Genomic DNA, 12,933 nt, shown 5'->3' with positions numbered 1-12,933 from the left:
TGTTCTGTGATTCTGTGATTCTGTGTGACTGAACCCAAGGAGAGCACAGGGCTTTACCAGCACCTGGTGTTGGGGACATGGACAGGTTTACCTCCCCTCCAAGATTCAACAGCTCTTTTCTACCTACAATTCCCCTTTTACAGTTCCCCAAACTTAGTGTCATGCTGGAAATATAACACATTCCCAGCACATCCCATAGGGAAGAGAAGTGGAGGAATCACGGCTCAGTGATCACCTTCAGTGATACCCTTCCCACAAGGCTACTGGTGTCCCTGGTGGTACACCTGAACCATTGAATCATTAAGGCTTGAAAAGCCCTCCAAAATCATCCAGTCCAATGTCAACCCAACCCCACCATGGCCACTAAACCATGTGTCCAAGTGCTGCATCCACATGGTGTTTGAACCCTTCGAGGAATGGGGACTCCACCACTGCCCTGGGCAGCCCCTTCCAGTGCTTGACCACTCTTTCAGGGAAGATATTTCTCCTCAGATCCAAACTAGCACTCCCCTGGCACAACTTGAGGCCATTTCCTCTCGTCCCATCACTTGTTCCTGGGAACCAGAGACGGAATCCTCCCTCGCTACCCCCTCCTGTCAGGAGCTGCAGAGGGGATAAGGTCTCCCCTCACCTCCTCTTCTCCAGTTGAATCCCCCCAGCTCCCTCAGCCGCCCCCCATCATTTGGGTGCTCCAGCCCCTCCCCAGTTCCCTTGTCCTTCTCCAGCCCCTCAATGTAACACCTTTACAGATGTCCTTGTTGATTTCCTAATTAAAAATTTCCCTCATCTGGTCAGTGGTTGCCGTAGGTGGTCCTGGTAGGCCAGGAGGACCCTGTGCCCCAAGTTCTTCATAAGATCACGCCTTGCGTGGATGGGAGCTTCATTCTTGGGTGGTTTTGTTCTCTTTCGCTTATATGAAGAATGGGGTAAGCAGAAGCAGCAATTTATTGTAATAACCCTTCAAGGTGACCAATTAAAGATCAAAAAATTCAGAATAAAACCCAGCCATAGGGCAAAAATCCCACATCACCATACATCACCATCCAGCTTCAGGTAAAAGACTCACACCAGGTCTTCCCTCTCAGCATTCCTAGTGAACCAAGCCCTGTTACTGGTGCTGGGTGTTAAGTTTCTCCAGTATCACTTAAAGCCAGAGGAATTTTTTTTTTATTGTGGGGCATTTTGCTGTCGTAGTTTTATTTCAAAGTCAGTAAGATAATTTTTTTTTAAAGCTTATATGTCTTTGACTCCCAGTTTGCAATCTAATTAACCGATCAAATAATGTGCTGCCTTCTAAGTGAAAGCAGAAATTCTCATGTGGTGATGTGGCTCTGGCTGCTGTGGCTTTAAGACCTTTGCCTTTAGGACCTTGACCTTTAACGCGCCATAGGGAGCAGGTGACACTTTCTGTGTCGACACAGACTTCCTGCAGCATCATTCATAAAATGGGTGCAATACATCACTTTCAGTGTTTTCTAATTTTAGCAGGCTTTCCGAGGGGTTTTGGCACTGTGTTTGTGCCAAGCCGCTGCCAAAACAGTTGTAAAACTGCAAACATTCTCCTGTTTTTAGAAGTGATGTTTTTTTCCTGTCTTCCTTTTTCTTGTAAAGTTACAACCAAAAAAAAAACCCAAAAAACCAAAAACCAGCCAACCAAAATGAACTCTGCGTAGAAACTGTAGGAAATGGTGAAACTGATAGCACAACTGCAGTCACCCGGAGTGAAAAACAAGCGAGAGGTGTTACACAGGGCAGCACTGGCGTTTTGGAGATGTGCATGGTTGAATTTAAACCTTCTTTTTATCATGGCTTTAAGTAACAATCTAGATTGTTTTTCCCCAAATCCAAAATTGCTCCTTTTTTTTTCCTCATTGTGCAAAGCATGGCTTGAATTCAGACCTGAGGAAGAAGGATGCTGCATATTTCACTATATTGCTGCTTGGAAAATCAGCAGCTCACAGCAAGAGAGCTTCACTAAACTAGAATTAAACAGGAAAAATAAATAAGAAATAAAAAGAAAGATCCATAATCTTGAGAGATTCTTGAGTAAATTTGATGTGGCCAAGTGCCCTGGGTTCCCAAGAGCAGAGCAGGGATGGAGCTGGGATAAGGCTGGGGAATGGAGAGTAGCAAAATCAAAGAGAAAAATCAGAATAGGCTGTTACATGGCACAGGTTTTACAGAAATGTGCTAAATCACTGTGGGAAAGGGAAATTCTGCAGTCTTTGAAAATAAAAAATATTTTTAGCAATAGAAGTGCATGTTTGCTTATGTATTCTTAGTTTGGCACTTATAGGGAAATTCAGTACCTTTAAAACTTATTGGCTGTGCTTCAGGCCACCAGACCTTAAGTTAATAAAAAAAAAAATAATGGAACAATTACAGAAGCCATCATCATCATGGGGTAACCAATGTGCTTCCCTTGCAGGCCCTGAGCGCCACGGAGGCGCGAGGGAAGATCCTGGGGTACATGGTGACCTTTGAAGCCCTGGACCAGCGGGGCCCCCGGGCAGGAGCCCACCTCCCCGCCACCTACTCCAGCTATGCCAGAGTGGTGCCAAGGCGGGGCTACAAGATTACGGTCAGCGCCGAGAACTCCAGGGGCAGGTCCCCCCCTGCATCCATCCTGGCCCACCTCAGCACCCGAGGTAAGGGCTTCTGCTGGGTCTGGGCTATCGGGGATAACGACAGCGCTCTGCTTTGTGGAAGTGCTGGGGTCCCACGAGCTTGTGCTCATCAGGGTCCATTTCAATGGAGCTTCAGGGATCACAGCATGGTTGGGAGGGTCTTCTGAGATCACTCAGTCCAACCCCTGCTAAAGCAGGGTCAACCAGAGGAGTTCACCCAGGAACACATCCAGGGGAACCTGAATGAGCACTCCATGAAGCCAAATTTGCTGTGCCAGTGCCCAGCACAACAGAGCCTCGTGGTCTTGGGTGTTTCATTCAGAGAGGCAGGTCTCTATTTGCACTTATCCTGGTGTAACATCTGTGAAGCATTTACAGAGCTGCTGCTATTTCACCTTTTCCAACCGCATCCAACATTTCTGCTGTGTTCAACACCAGCAGGATGCTCTGCTCCCTCAAGGGTAGACACACAGCTCCTCAGCCCAAGACGTGAGCCCTTCATTAGGCAGAGATAGGATTGGTGCTGAAATGTCATAGGTATTTCATTGTTTTATTGGTAAACAAGACTGGCTTTGAGGGCTCAGTTCTTGTTAGAAAAAACACTCAAAGATGCTGGGTTTATACAACAGATGAAGAATTGGCGACTTTCTTAATATTTTCTTCTGCAGGAAAAGGTAATTTGTGTCTAGGTGTGAAAGGGACAGCTTTCTAGGTGGAGGTGACTCTGCTTGTGATGTGACCCAGAAGCAGGGTGTTGGTACACACCATGACAGCATCTTCTCTATGAACAAACCATATTCAAACTGCTGCACCATGAGAAAACAAACATACAGCTCAATTCCTGCCAGCATAGACATCATCCTCTCACCCTCGTATAAAGAGCTTTTCTTTCAATGGGGGTTGATTTTTACACAGCAGATTACACCAAACTGGATGATACAAAACAACCCCCCCATTTATCCAACTTACTGAGTCCACCTGACGCCAAGGGAAGTGCTAATAGCATCTTTTTGGTTTCCTTGTCCCACCTCCCCTGTAAGCCCTTCCTCCTCCTCAGCAAGTCTCTGCTGCGGCCACGCGAAATGGCAGCATCCTGGTGAGCTGGAAAGCGCCTGAGGAATGGACTGCATCCATCAGTGGATATGTGGTGGAGTGGGCAGAGACGCCCAGGACCATGCACCCACCACTGCCAGCCTGGGTGAAGCTTCCAGCGTCCAAGTTGTCCACCGTGATAGCAGGTACTCACTGCCCCGAAGGGGATGCTACCGAGGGACCGCTTTGCTTTGAAAGCTTTTTAAGGAATAAGATTCTAGTTCTTGCTAATTCAGCATAAGAAACAAGAGCGTTTAAGGCTTTCTGTATAGGAGAAAAAAAGTCTTTCCTATTTCCTGTACAGTGCTGTGCATCCATTTTCCATCCCCACTCTGGAATGAGCTGAAAAAGCAGCATATTCACATCATTCACACCTCTGTGCTCTGCCCAGGGCTGTGGTGGAGTCCCCATCCCTGGAGGGGTTCACAAACTGTGTGGATGTGGCACCTGGGGACATGGTTTAGTGGCCATGGTGGGGTTGGGTTGACAGTTGGACTTGATGGTCTTAGAGGGCTTTTCCAACCTCAATGATCCTACAAGCTCCTGTCGGCCTCCCTTAACCTGCAGGAACAGCCCAAGGAGGAGGAAGATGTTCCCATGCAGCCAGAAATAGAGTGTGAGATTCTCCTGCCTCATTAAGTGCCCCCCACACATAGCCAAACTCCACACCTCATATCTTCGAGTACAAGCTGGGTAACAGATGTTGACCTCCACCTCCTACCTGGGGCACAGAATGGGGTCTCAGGTTTCCTCCGGGGCATCCAGTTCTGTATGTAAACACTTTAGCTAATGACTACCTACTCCTTTTAATCTATTTAGAGCACATACAAGCCAACATGTGCTATCAGATCAGCATCTTTGTGCTCTACCAGGACAGAGCCGGACAAGCAGCATCAGTCAGTGGATACTCCAGCACAGCAGGTAAACCCAATGCTCTTCCAGGTATTTCCAAGCCAGCTTAAGCTCAGCTTTAACAGCCAGTCTCAACTCTTGCAGCGCCATCAGCCGGGCCCCAGATGTACCCAACGCAGCAGGCAAACGGCATCTTGGTTTCCCGGGACACCATCCCTGCCCAGCAGCAAGGGGACTGCATCACAGGGTACCAGCAGAAAAAGGACAAGGAGGATGCCCTGGAAGCCTACGGTCAGTGGCTGGTGAAGGCCAAGGTGATGCAAGGGTGCAGGATAGGGGGCGGGAGAGAGGAGTCATAACCACTACAATTATTGGCAGGGCAAAACAAGACTTTCCAAAAACCCTGTCCAACAAGTGCACCCTTCGCACATGATGCGTGCTTAGCAGGCAGTGCCCACCCCATTCCCACTCAACTTATCTCTTACTTTGCCAAACTGTCAGCTTTTCACCCAAGAAATGCCTTTTTTGGGGTTTTGTTTTGTTTGGTTGTGTTTTTTCCCTCCCTCCCCCCAAACTTTATGCAGAAGTTCTAATGCATGGTTCACAGTTCCACTATGCAAACCTCACTTTAGATTGAAACATGACGAGAGGAAATGGCCTCAAGTTGTGCCAGGGCAAGGTTAGATTTGATCTGAATGGAAATTTCTTCCCTGAAAAAGTGGTCAAGCACTGGAACAGGCTGCCCAGGGCAGTGGTGGAGTCCCTATCCCTGGAGTGGTTCACAAGCCATGTGGATGTGGCACTTGGAGACATGTTTTAGTGGTGAACAGGTTATGGTTGGACTCAATTATCTTAAAGGTCTTCTCAAACCAAACGATGCTGTGAATGTATCAAGCAACAGCAGTCAGAGGGCAGGACATGCAATCCTGGATGTCCCATCTATGCAATGGCATAGGTCACCCCTATAGCACAGGGACTGTCACAGTCCTTCAGTCATTCGATAATTATGGAACCACAGACTCATTAAGGTGGCAAAAGCCCTCTAAGATCATTGAGTCCAACCCAACCCACCATGGCCACTAAACCATGTCCCCAAGTGCCACATTCAGACAGTTTTGAACCCCTCCAGGAATGGGGACTCCACCACTGCCCTGGGCAGCCCCTTCCGGTGCTTGACCACTCTTTCATAAATAAATTTTTCCCCATATCCAATCTCACCTTCCCCTGGCACAACTCGAGACCATTTCCTCTTGTCCCATCACTTGTTCCTGGGGAGCAGAGACGGACCACCCCTCGCTGCCCGCTCCTTTCAGGAGCTGCAGAGGGCGATTGGTTCAGTACTGGAACAGATGAGCAAATCCCTATTTTGGATCATGGACTGCGTTACCGAGACACCAGAAGACATTGCTATGTTACAAAGTCCTGTTGTTCCCAACAGCCCACCCAGATTCCCAATTTTAACTCAAATACATGTCAGCATGCTTCATGACTGGCCCTGGTTGCCCACAGAAGCTGTGGGTGCCCCCTCCCTGGCAGTGCCCAAGGCGAGGTTGGACAGGTCCTGGAGCAGCCTGGGCTGGTGGAGGTGTCCCTGCCCATGGGGGTTGGACTGGGGGGACTTTGAGGTCCTTTCCAACCCAAACCATGCTGTGATTGTGATTTAATTTTTTTAAATAAAGATAAATATTGTGTGTTGTGTACTTCAGGTGCTGGGAACTGGATGACTCCTGTGCTCACCTGCAGCTTCTTCATCTTCTCAGCCTGCATTTGCTCCATGCCTCCAGCAAGAAAAGTGTGAGCTGATCCATCCATTACATCCCAGTAAAACATAGAATTGTTAGAAGGGACAGTCGTGTCCTTTAGGGACACCGAGGATTTTGGGAAATCTTGGGGAATAAAGGGTTCAGAGTACATGAATAGTAATAATGATGGTTGGACTCAATCTTAAAGGTCTTTTCCAACCAAAACCATTCTATTATTTTATATTAACATATATTGAGCTTAAAATATACCCCTATTTTCTATAGTATGAATTTTAACTGAATCATGCCCCAGGTAGCAGCGTTCATGCCTTTAACTGCATTTTTCAATCTGCAGATTACACTCACTCTTCTCAGCACTTGTGCCGCAGTGGCAAGGCAAAGCCATCCCAGACCCAGCCAATGCCACCTGGGCCAAGAATTACCTGGCTACAAAGGTAAATTGTACATTTTTGGGGTTTTTCCTCCCCCTTAATCCCCCCACCTTCAACACAAAAAGCCATCGAAACTGTGCAAGTCATCCCTCAATGCAGAAAACCCAGCAATCCTGGAGCTCCATTCTCCTGTGGGATGCATTGGGCAAGTTAAGTGCCAAAATCGTATTATTTTTCATTTGCAGCAGTATTGGCTGTAAGAGGGATGCCTGCATTCACAGGGTATCAGTCACACCATTAATTATTGCTGCCCCTCTGCAGGCTGAGCTGTGCTTGCCCTCCAGCCTGTTCCTGCACAGCTCTGAAGAGCCGGAAATCACAAAAGTGGAGGAAACCCTGGTGAAACCAAGCCCCTTGGGCAGCGCGGGCAGCGGTGCCTGGAGGCTGGCGAGCAGCTCGGGAGAGCCAGGGTACCAGGCTCTGCCCAGCGCAGCTGATGGGGAGGAGCAGCAGCTCCACCACCTCTACAAGAAAATGGGGACAGAAGGGATGGAGCCCACGCAGCCCGAGTACATCGCCAACCCCATCACTGACACTGGGTACCTACCCCCGCTCACAGACACTACTGAAAACCACCTCGAACCAGAGTGCGATCCGCTCTCCGTCTTCCCAACAACCTTTTTGGCACCAGTGCTTTCCCGCGGAGGGAATCTCACTCTGGATGCAGTGAGAATAAACCATAGCTCCTTCACCAGGTAGGCGGTCCTGGCCACGGCCTCATTTTGTGCACTTCAGTGAAGTACTTGGGTACAGCCAGTCCATTTGCTTGCACATGATGTATTTCGGTGACAAAAACCCAAACTCATGAACTTTTACAGCACTGCAAGTCACACCTCACTGGTCACAGCATGCTTGGGTAGACATGGAGACCCCAGGGACACCAGAGCCCCAGCCCATGGGGGTACAGAGGGGCACAGCTGCCTCTGGGGGTCAGTTGAGGAAAGGAGAAATTCTCGCCAGAAATAAAACCAGCGGCAGTGCATGTATGCAGCAAGTCAAATGGACTGGTGAGAAACATTTCAGTCATTTATTGAAGTAGTCTAATTACAGGTTTGACGTATGTGTTACACAGTTAATGATTTTGTTTACTAGATGCGTGGGTGTATAAATGAAATGTTGGAAACCCAAAATTTGCTTCTTGTTTCCTCTGGTCATGCTCAAGCGCCACGCTGCAGCTACATAAATAAAAATGTGTTTAAAAATACAAGCTGAATTGTTGGTGCTAGAGATGAGGTGGTCCAGATGTGACCTTCCTTGGAGCATCAGGTGGCTGCTCTCCATCCCCAGGTGGCTACAGGAGCAGTGGCATGGGCTGGTGGTTAAACCCTCCTGTGATACCACCATCCCACAGCACCTCCATGAGAGCCACTACCCAATTTGGTGAGGAAATAGCCCCGTGAAGGTCTTCCTCCTGCATCTCAAAGCTGCTACCCTGAGCCATGGCTTTCCCCACTGCTTTGTGCTTGAAGGAGAAAGCAAACCCCAAAGTGCTGCACCAGGGAGATCTGTGGGCTTTCCCCGTTTTCACTCCAGATGTGGTGTTTTCCCCTCCACGGGAGGCCCGTGTGCTCCCAAGTTCAAAGGCACCGCAGGACAGGCCCGCGACCATTACTAACAGCCACCGCCTTCTGAGAGCACATGAGTTTTAAATCTTCATAGGAATGTGAAATCCAAGCCCTGGCACCAGCTCTGCCTGCGTTCAGCTTCCAGTGACTCCTCTCTGCACCTCCCTGCAACACCCAGAGCATTTCCTCTTGGGAAGTGATCGCAAGCACCCTGGCTCTTCAAAAACTTTGTTTCTGGGTATGGAAAACAAAGTAAAACCATCAGCAAGTGAGCTGTTGTCACCCACGGCCACCAGTGTTCCTGGGGAGATGGGTCCCGGTAAAGGTAGAGCAGCCAGCAGCACCGGATCCAGCATCCGCTCACTGCCACCAGCCACTGGACACCCACAAACCCCCCAAAACCAACCCTGGTTGAGATGTGTTCAGTGCCTGGAGCACAGCACCAAGGAACAGGGACTGAAGGCAGCCGCTGCCCAGGAAAAGCACTGAAGGGAAATGGTACAAGAGGATGCTGTCCACCACCTCTCCTGGATGTGCCAAGGGATCCTTCTTGTATCACAGCTGTGGCAAAGATTCTTCTTCTTGCCAGGTAAAACTCGGTGGTCCCTGGGACAAGAGCTACTCACCACATCCACAGCAGAAACTGTGCAGAGAAAAACGCTTCCCAGCTGTGACAGCAAACACAAAAGACAGCCCCTCGCTTGAGAGCGGTGCATGCAGCCTGCCTCGCCATGGTACCAACACAAACCACATACACTCCCCCTGCCACCCAAAATTTCAGTGTCAGAACTGGCAGGATTTTTTATCTACAGACTCCTGATAAAACCACATGCAAGGCAGCCCTGCAATGCAACCCTACATGCATGCTTACCAGTTTAGTTTGGAGCTGTATTTTGAGATTGCATTTCAACCCTGGGACTTGTTTGCATTCTCCCTGCCACCTCCACACCAACCCAGGACCTCCACGCCCTGTGACAGGTTGGACACAGACAGGACACAGCGGGGGAAGATGCACTTCCACATGGAAACAGCTGTGAAGAACAGTGAACTGCAAAGCAACTGCCCCTTCTGGCATCTGCGCCCGAGTCTGATGAAGGCAAAATGGTTAAACTGCACAAAAAGCACAGAAGGGGCAATGGACATCTTGCCATCGCTGCCCTACAAGTGCCACGCAACATCACTGAGCACAGACCTTCAGGTGCTTTCTAAGGAAAAAGGACAGAACCAAAATCCCGCAGCTTGTCTGGTACAGATCCCAAACACAACCAGGCACACTGGCCACACGCGAGTTCAAATCGCTGAGCTGAAAGACTGCGGTAAACCCAAGCCCACATGATTTACCTTCACTCTGCAGTGAAGGACACACAAAGTTCCTCACCTCCTGGTGTTACGATGCTGGTGAAGACCAAGCAGCCCAAGGGCATTTATCGGTAACTATGGGGCAGCTTTCACCCCGGGGCAGTGACCCGACACAAGCCACCACAAGGCCAGGCCACTTTGTGGGAACAGCTCTGTCAGTCCATGTCCTCCTCCTGCACTGCTTTTTCTCGCACTTGGGTGTTTCACCTGTGAAAACGTACATAAGGGAGACAAACTGCACCCAGAGCAGTCCCCGGCAGCTACACAAAGCCTGCGAGGTTTTTTTGGCAAGTACCAGCTCTGCCATTTCGCTTTTTTTTGGGCCAGCAGCTGGTTTACAGGTTTGGTCTCCAGCCTGGCATGCAGACATCTCCCACCTCTGAAGTCTGGCTTGGTGTCGCTCAAAAGCAAACATTTCCCTCAGATTTGGGAGAGACATCTAAGACGACACAACTCCCATTTTCGTGCTCTCCATACCCACCCTGACACCCGTTCTGGCTGGGCATTGCAGGCAGATGAGAACCTCAAGTCAGCTGCGAGTCAGACACCTACTGCCACAGAAAGGTATTTAAAGGAAAAAAAATGCAAAACAAGCACTATATTGTCATCTCTCTGTTTCTGCATATTGATCTTCAACAGATGGACAAGAGAACACTGCGTTTTCTCCTTGCTCTTCAGAACTCCACATAAACTGCCGTGCAGGGCTTCACAAAGCCTTAATCCATGGGACAAACAGCATCACGAGGAGGACAACGACCAAACTTTATAACTCCTACCTGAAAACCTCTCAGTATGGGCAAATGAAGAGGTTTCCCAACCAGGTTCCACCCCCCCCAGCACCAATATGACATTTGGCTTTTCTAGCACAGAGAAACAGGGGTAGGAAAAGAAGGCAGCAAGGTCCTTGTAGGGATTTTAGGAAAGAAGCAGGTTAGCAAAGGCTGCAAGTGTCAGCTTTAGGCATGTCCTGCGTTTATTAAAACAAGACGCGTGGCTACGCAAACCGATCTCCACAGGCACAGAGTCATTACAGGTAAGAGCAGTCTCAGCTCCTCCAACTGCAACCACCACATATTCACACTGACTTCTGAGTTTCAGAAAAATTTATGTCCTTTCCCCACACGGCTAACACTTGCATTTATTAATCAGGCTCGTTTCCTCCCAGCATCAGCAGCATTCGCTCTGTAAGATGAACTTTCATGCTCAAGCCTTGCCATTGTTACACTCAAAAGCCAATCTGCACCACGTGCTTCTGTTTCTCTCCACCTTTTTTTTCTGCTGACCACCTTTGTTCCAATTGTTCAGATTTTATAAGGTCCAGTCCTCAGGATTTGGCATTATGGCAAAAGTAGCAAGCAAGAGGACAGAATATGTTACTAAAGAGCAAGCTCATTAATTGCAAATAAGCTACTCGGAGATATTTTCCCAAGTCTGTTCCCAGCAATGGAAATGCCCAGGCACCGTGGCCACAGGCAGACAAGACCACTTGGGAGAACCTAGATGAGACGCTATTCATCTAAGTGTTTTCATCTCCATGTGTTTTCATGACATTTTTTAAAAGAGCATGAAAATAAACCTTTATTTCAGTTAACACCCACCAATATGAAAGATATATGGTTCACAGTTTTAGTTCTTGACACAAATGGACTCAAAGATGCAAATTTACATCTATCGGAACAGCAGATGGACCAGTTGCAAGTACAAGCTGTCTTGAAAATACCGTACGTGACATGCCACTGCTCTACGCTCTACAGCGGGAGAGGGGGAAGCTTCCAGGGCCCCAAATGACCGACCACATGGCCCAGAAGTCGCCTGGAGAAAAGCTTTGAGTGGCAACTGCAACAGCAAATACACAGTTTGGATACAGGGAGGCAGGTTTATGTTACAGAGAAAGCTTTTCCGCAAGTGTTTCTGCACATCGAGGCGTTTGTTTAACTGTATCAGCCAAGGTGTCCCTAATGCCCAAACTGCACCACATTCTACCAAACCACAGCGGGAGAGGAACAACTCGGCGCTGGGCCTCCACCAGCCCCTGGGGACCAGCAGGAGAAAGGAACCAAGAGATTTTACCATCGCCATTGGAAAACTTGCCTCCTTCTCACAGCCTGGAACTTCCAACTATAGGTGAGTGCACTAAAATGTCTAATCTGATGGTATTAACAGTGGTTTACAACAAAAAACTCTCGTAGAAAATAGTTCAGATAAAGCAAGCCAGCTAAACACCACAGTTAAGGAGTTCAGTATTTCATAATCAAAGGTCTCCAATACTTTTTGCCTGTCCTGTACAGCTTTTAAAAAAATAGGGCGTTACCTTTTGTTTTCTATCTACCTAGTTAAGAAACTACAAATATGTTATAAGCTGTCCAAAGTGTAAAACATTAAATAAAATGAGAAACCTGTTTCTAGTCTCCTAACAAATGCTGCAGATAAAAACCCTACGAAACCCTCCTTATCAGTCATTTTCGCAACTCCTTTTGTGTGCTGAAGCGGTAATCCCATTCACAGGGATCAAATTAAACCTATGGCAAATTTCTATGGGGGTAGAAAGGGTTTCTTACAATCACGCTCTGAAAAACATTCATTTGTCAGCTAGCAATGGGATCTCGAACACTGCACGAACCCAGACCTAAATTTTGACAGAGAGGTTAAGCATTGGGGTTTTGTTTTGCATCTTTTTGTTGTATGGCGCACAGGTTGTAACATCCCTGTTTGAAATGCTGAGGCGAAACTGCTGCCTGCAGAGCCAGGCAAGGCCCCTGCGGTTTCTCTTTGTGAATACATCAAAAACTGATGCACTCACATCTCCAGACCGTGCTGCTGAATCCCCCGTCCCGGCCAGAGTCCAGTTGGACTCTGGGAGCCACAGCTACCACCTTCCCTGCCTCCAACACCGGCAAAGGGTGCTCCAATCTGCAGGGTACCCTCTCAAAGAAAGCACAGGGAATTTAAGAACTCCTTTTTGTCAACAAAGCATCTTGTTCTGCTGGAGGGAAGAGGGAATAACGGTAAAAAGGGTAAGGGAAAGGTGTAATATGTTAATTTTTAACAACTGTTTAGACCAATTATCCACACCCAATTGCTGGATCAGTACAGAGGTACTGAACTATAAACCAATGTGCTTTAAATCTTTTTTCAAGTATCTGCTATCAATTTTGTATAAAGATTTTGTGGAAACAAAACACCAAATGTAGATGAAAAATGACTGTTTTTCCAAGTCTAAAATCAAACATTAAACTAAAGTACC

The 12,933-nt window shown here is 48.0% G+C and overlaps 1 protein-coding gene across 1 annotated transcript; it reads left to right on the top strand.

Moving 5' to 3' along the window:
• Nucleotides 1-2,428: 2,428 nt before the first annotated feature.
• IL12RB2 (interleukin 12 receptor, beta 2) lies at nucleotides 2,429-7,464 on the top strand (the record flags this gene model as incomplete). The annotated part of the gene is made up of 7 exons (XM_010188064.1): nucleotides 2,429-2,648; nucleotides 3,668-3,865; nucleotides 4,539-4,640; nucleotides 4,716-4,862; nucleotides 6,278-6,365; nucleotides 6,669-6,768; nucleotides 7,027-7,464. Coding segments are annotated over 7 exons (1,293 nt in total), but the record flags the coding sequence as incomplete, so codon positions are not given.
• Between the last annotated feature and the right edge of the window lie 5,469 nt (nucleotides 7,465-12,933).

This window comes from Mesitornis unicolor, unplaced genomic scaffold (genome assembly GCF_000695765.1).
Source record: "Mesitornis unicolor isolate BGI_N332 unplaced genomic scaffold, ASM69576v1 scaffold47777, whole genome shotgun sequence".
NCBI classification, from domain to species: domain Eukaryota; kingdom Metazoa; phylum Chordata; class Aves; order Mesitornithiformes; family Mesitornithidae; genus Mesitornis; species Mesitornis unicolor.
Note: the sequence above shows the minus strand (reverse complement) of the source record. Positions and strands in the feature narration are given on the sequence as shown.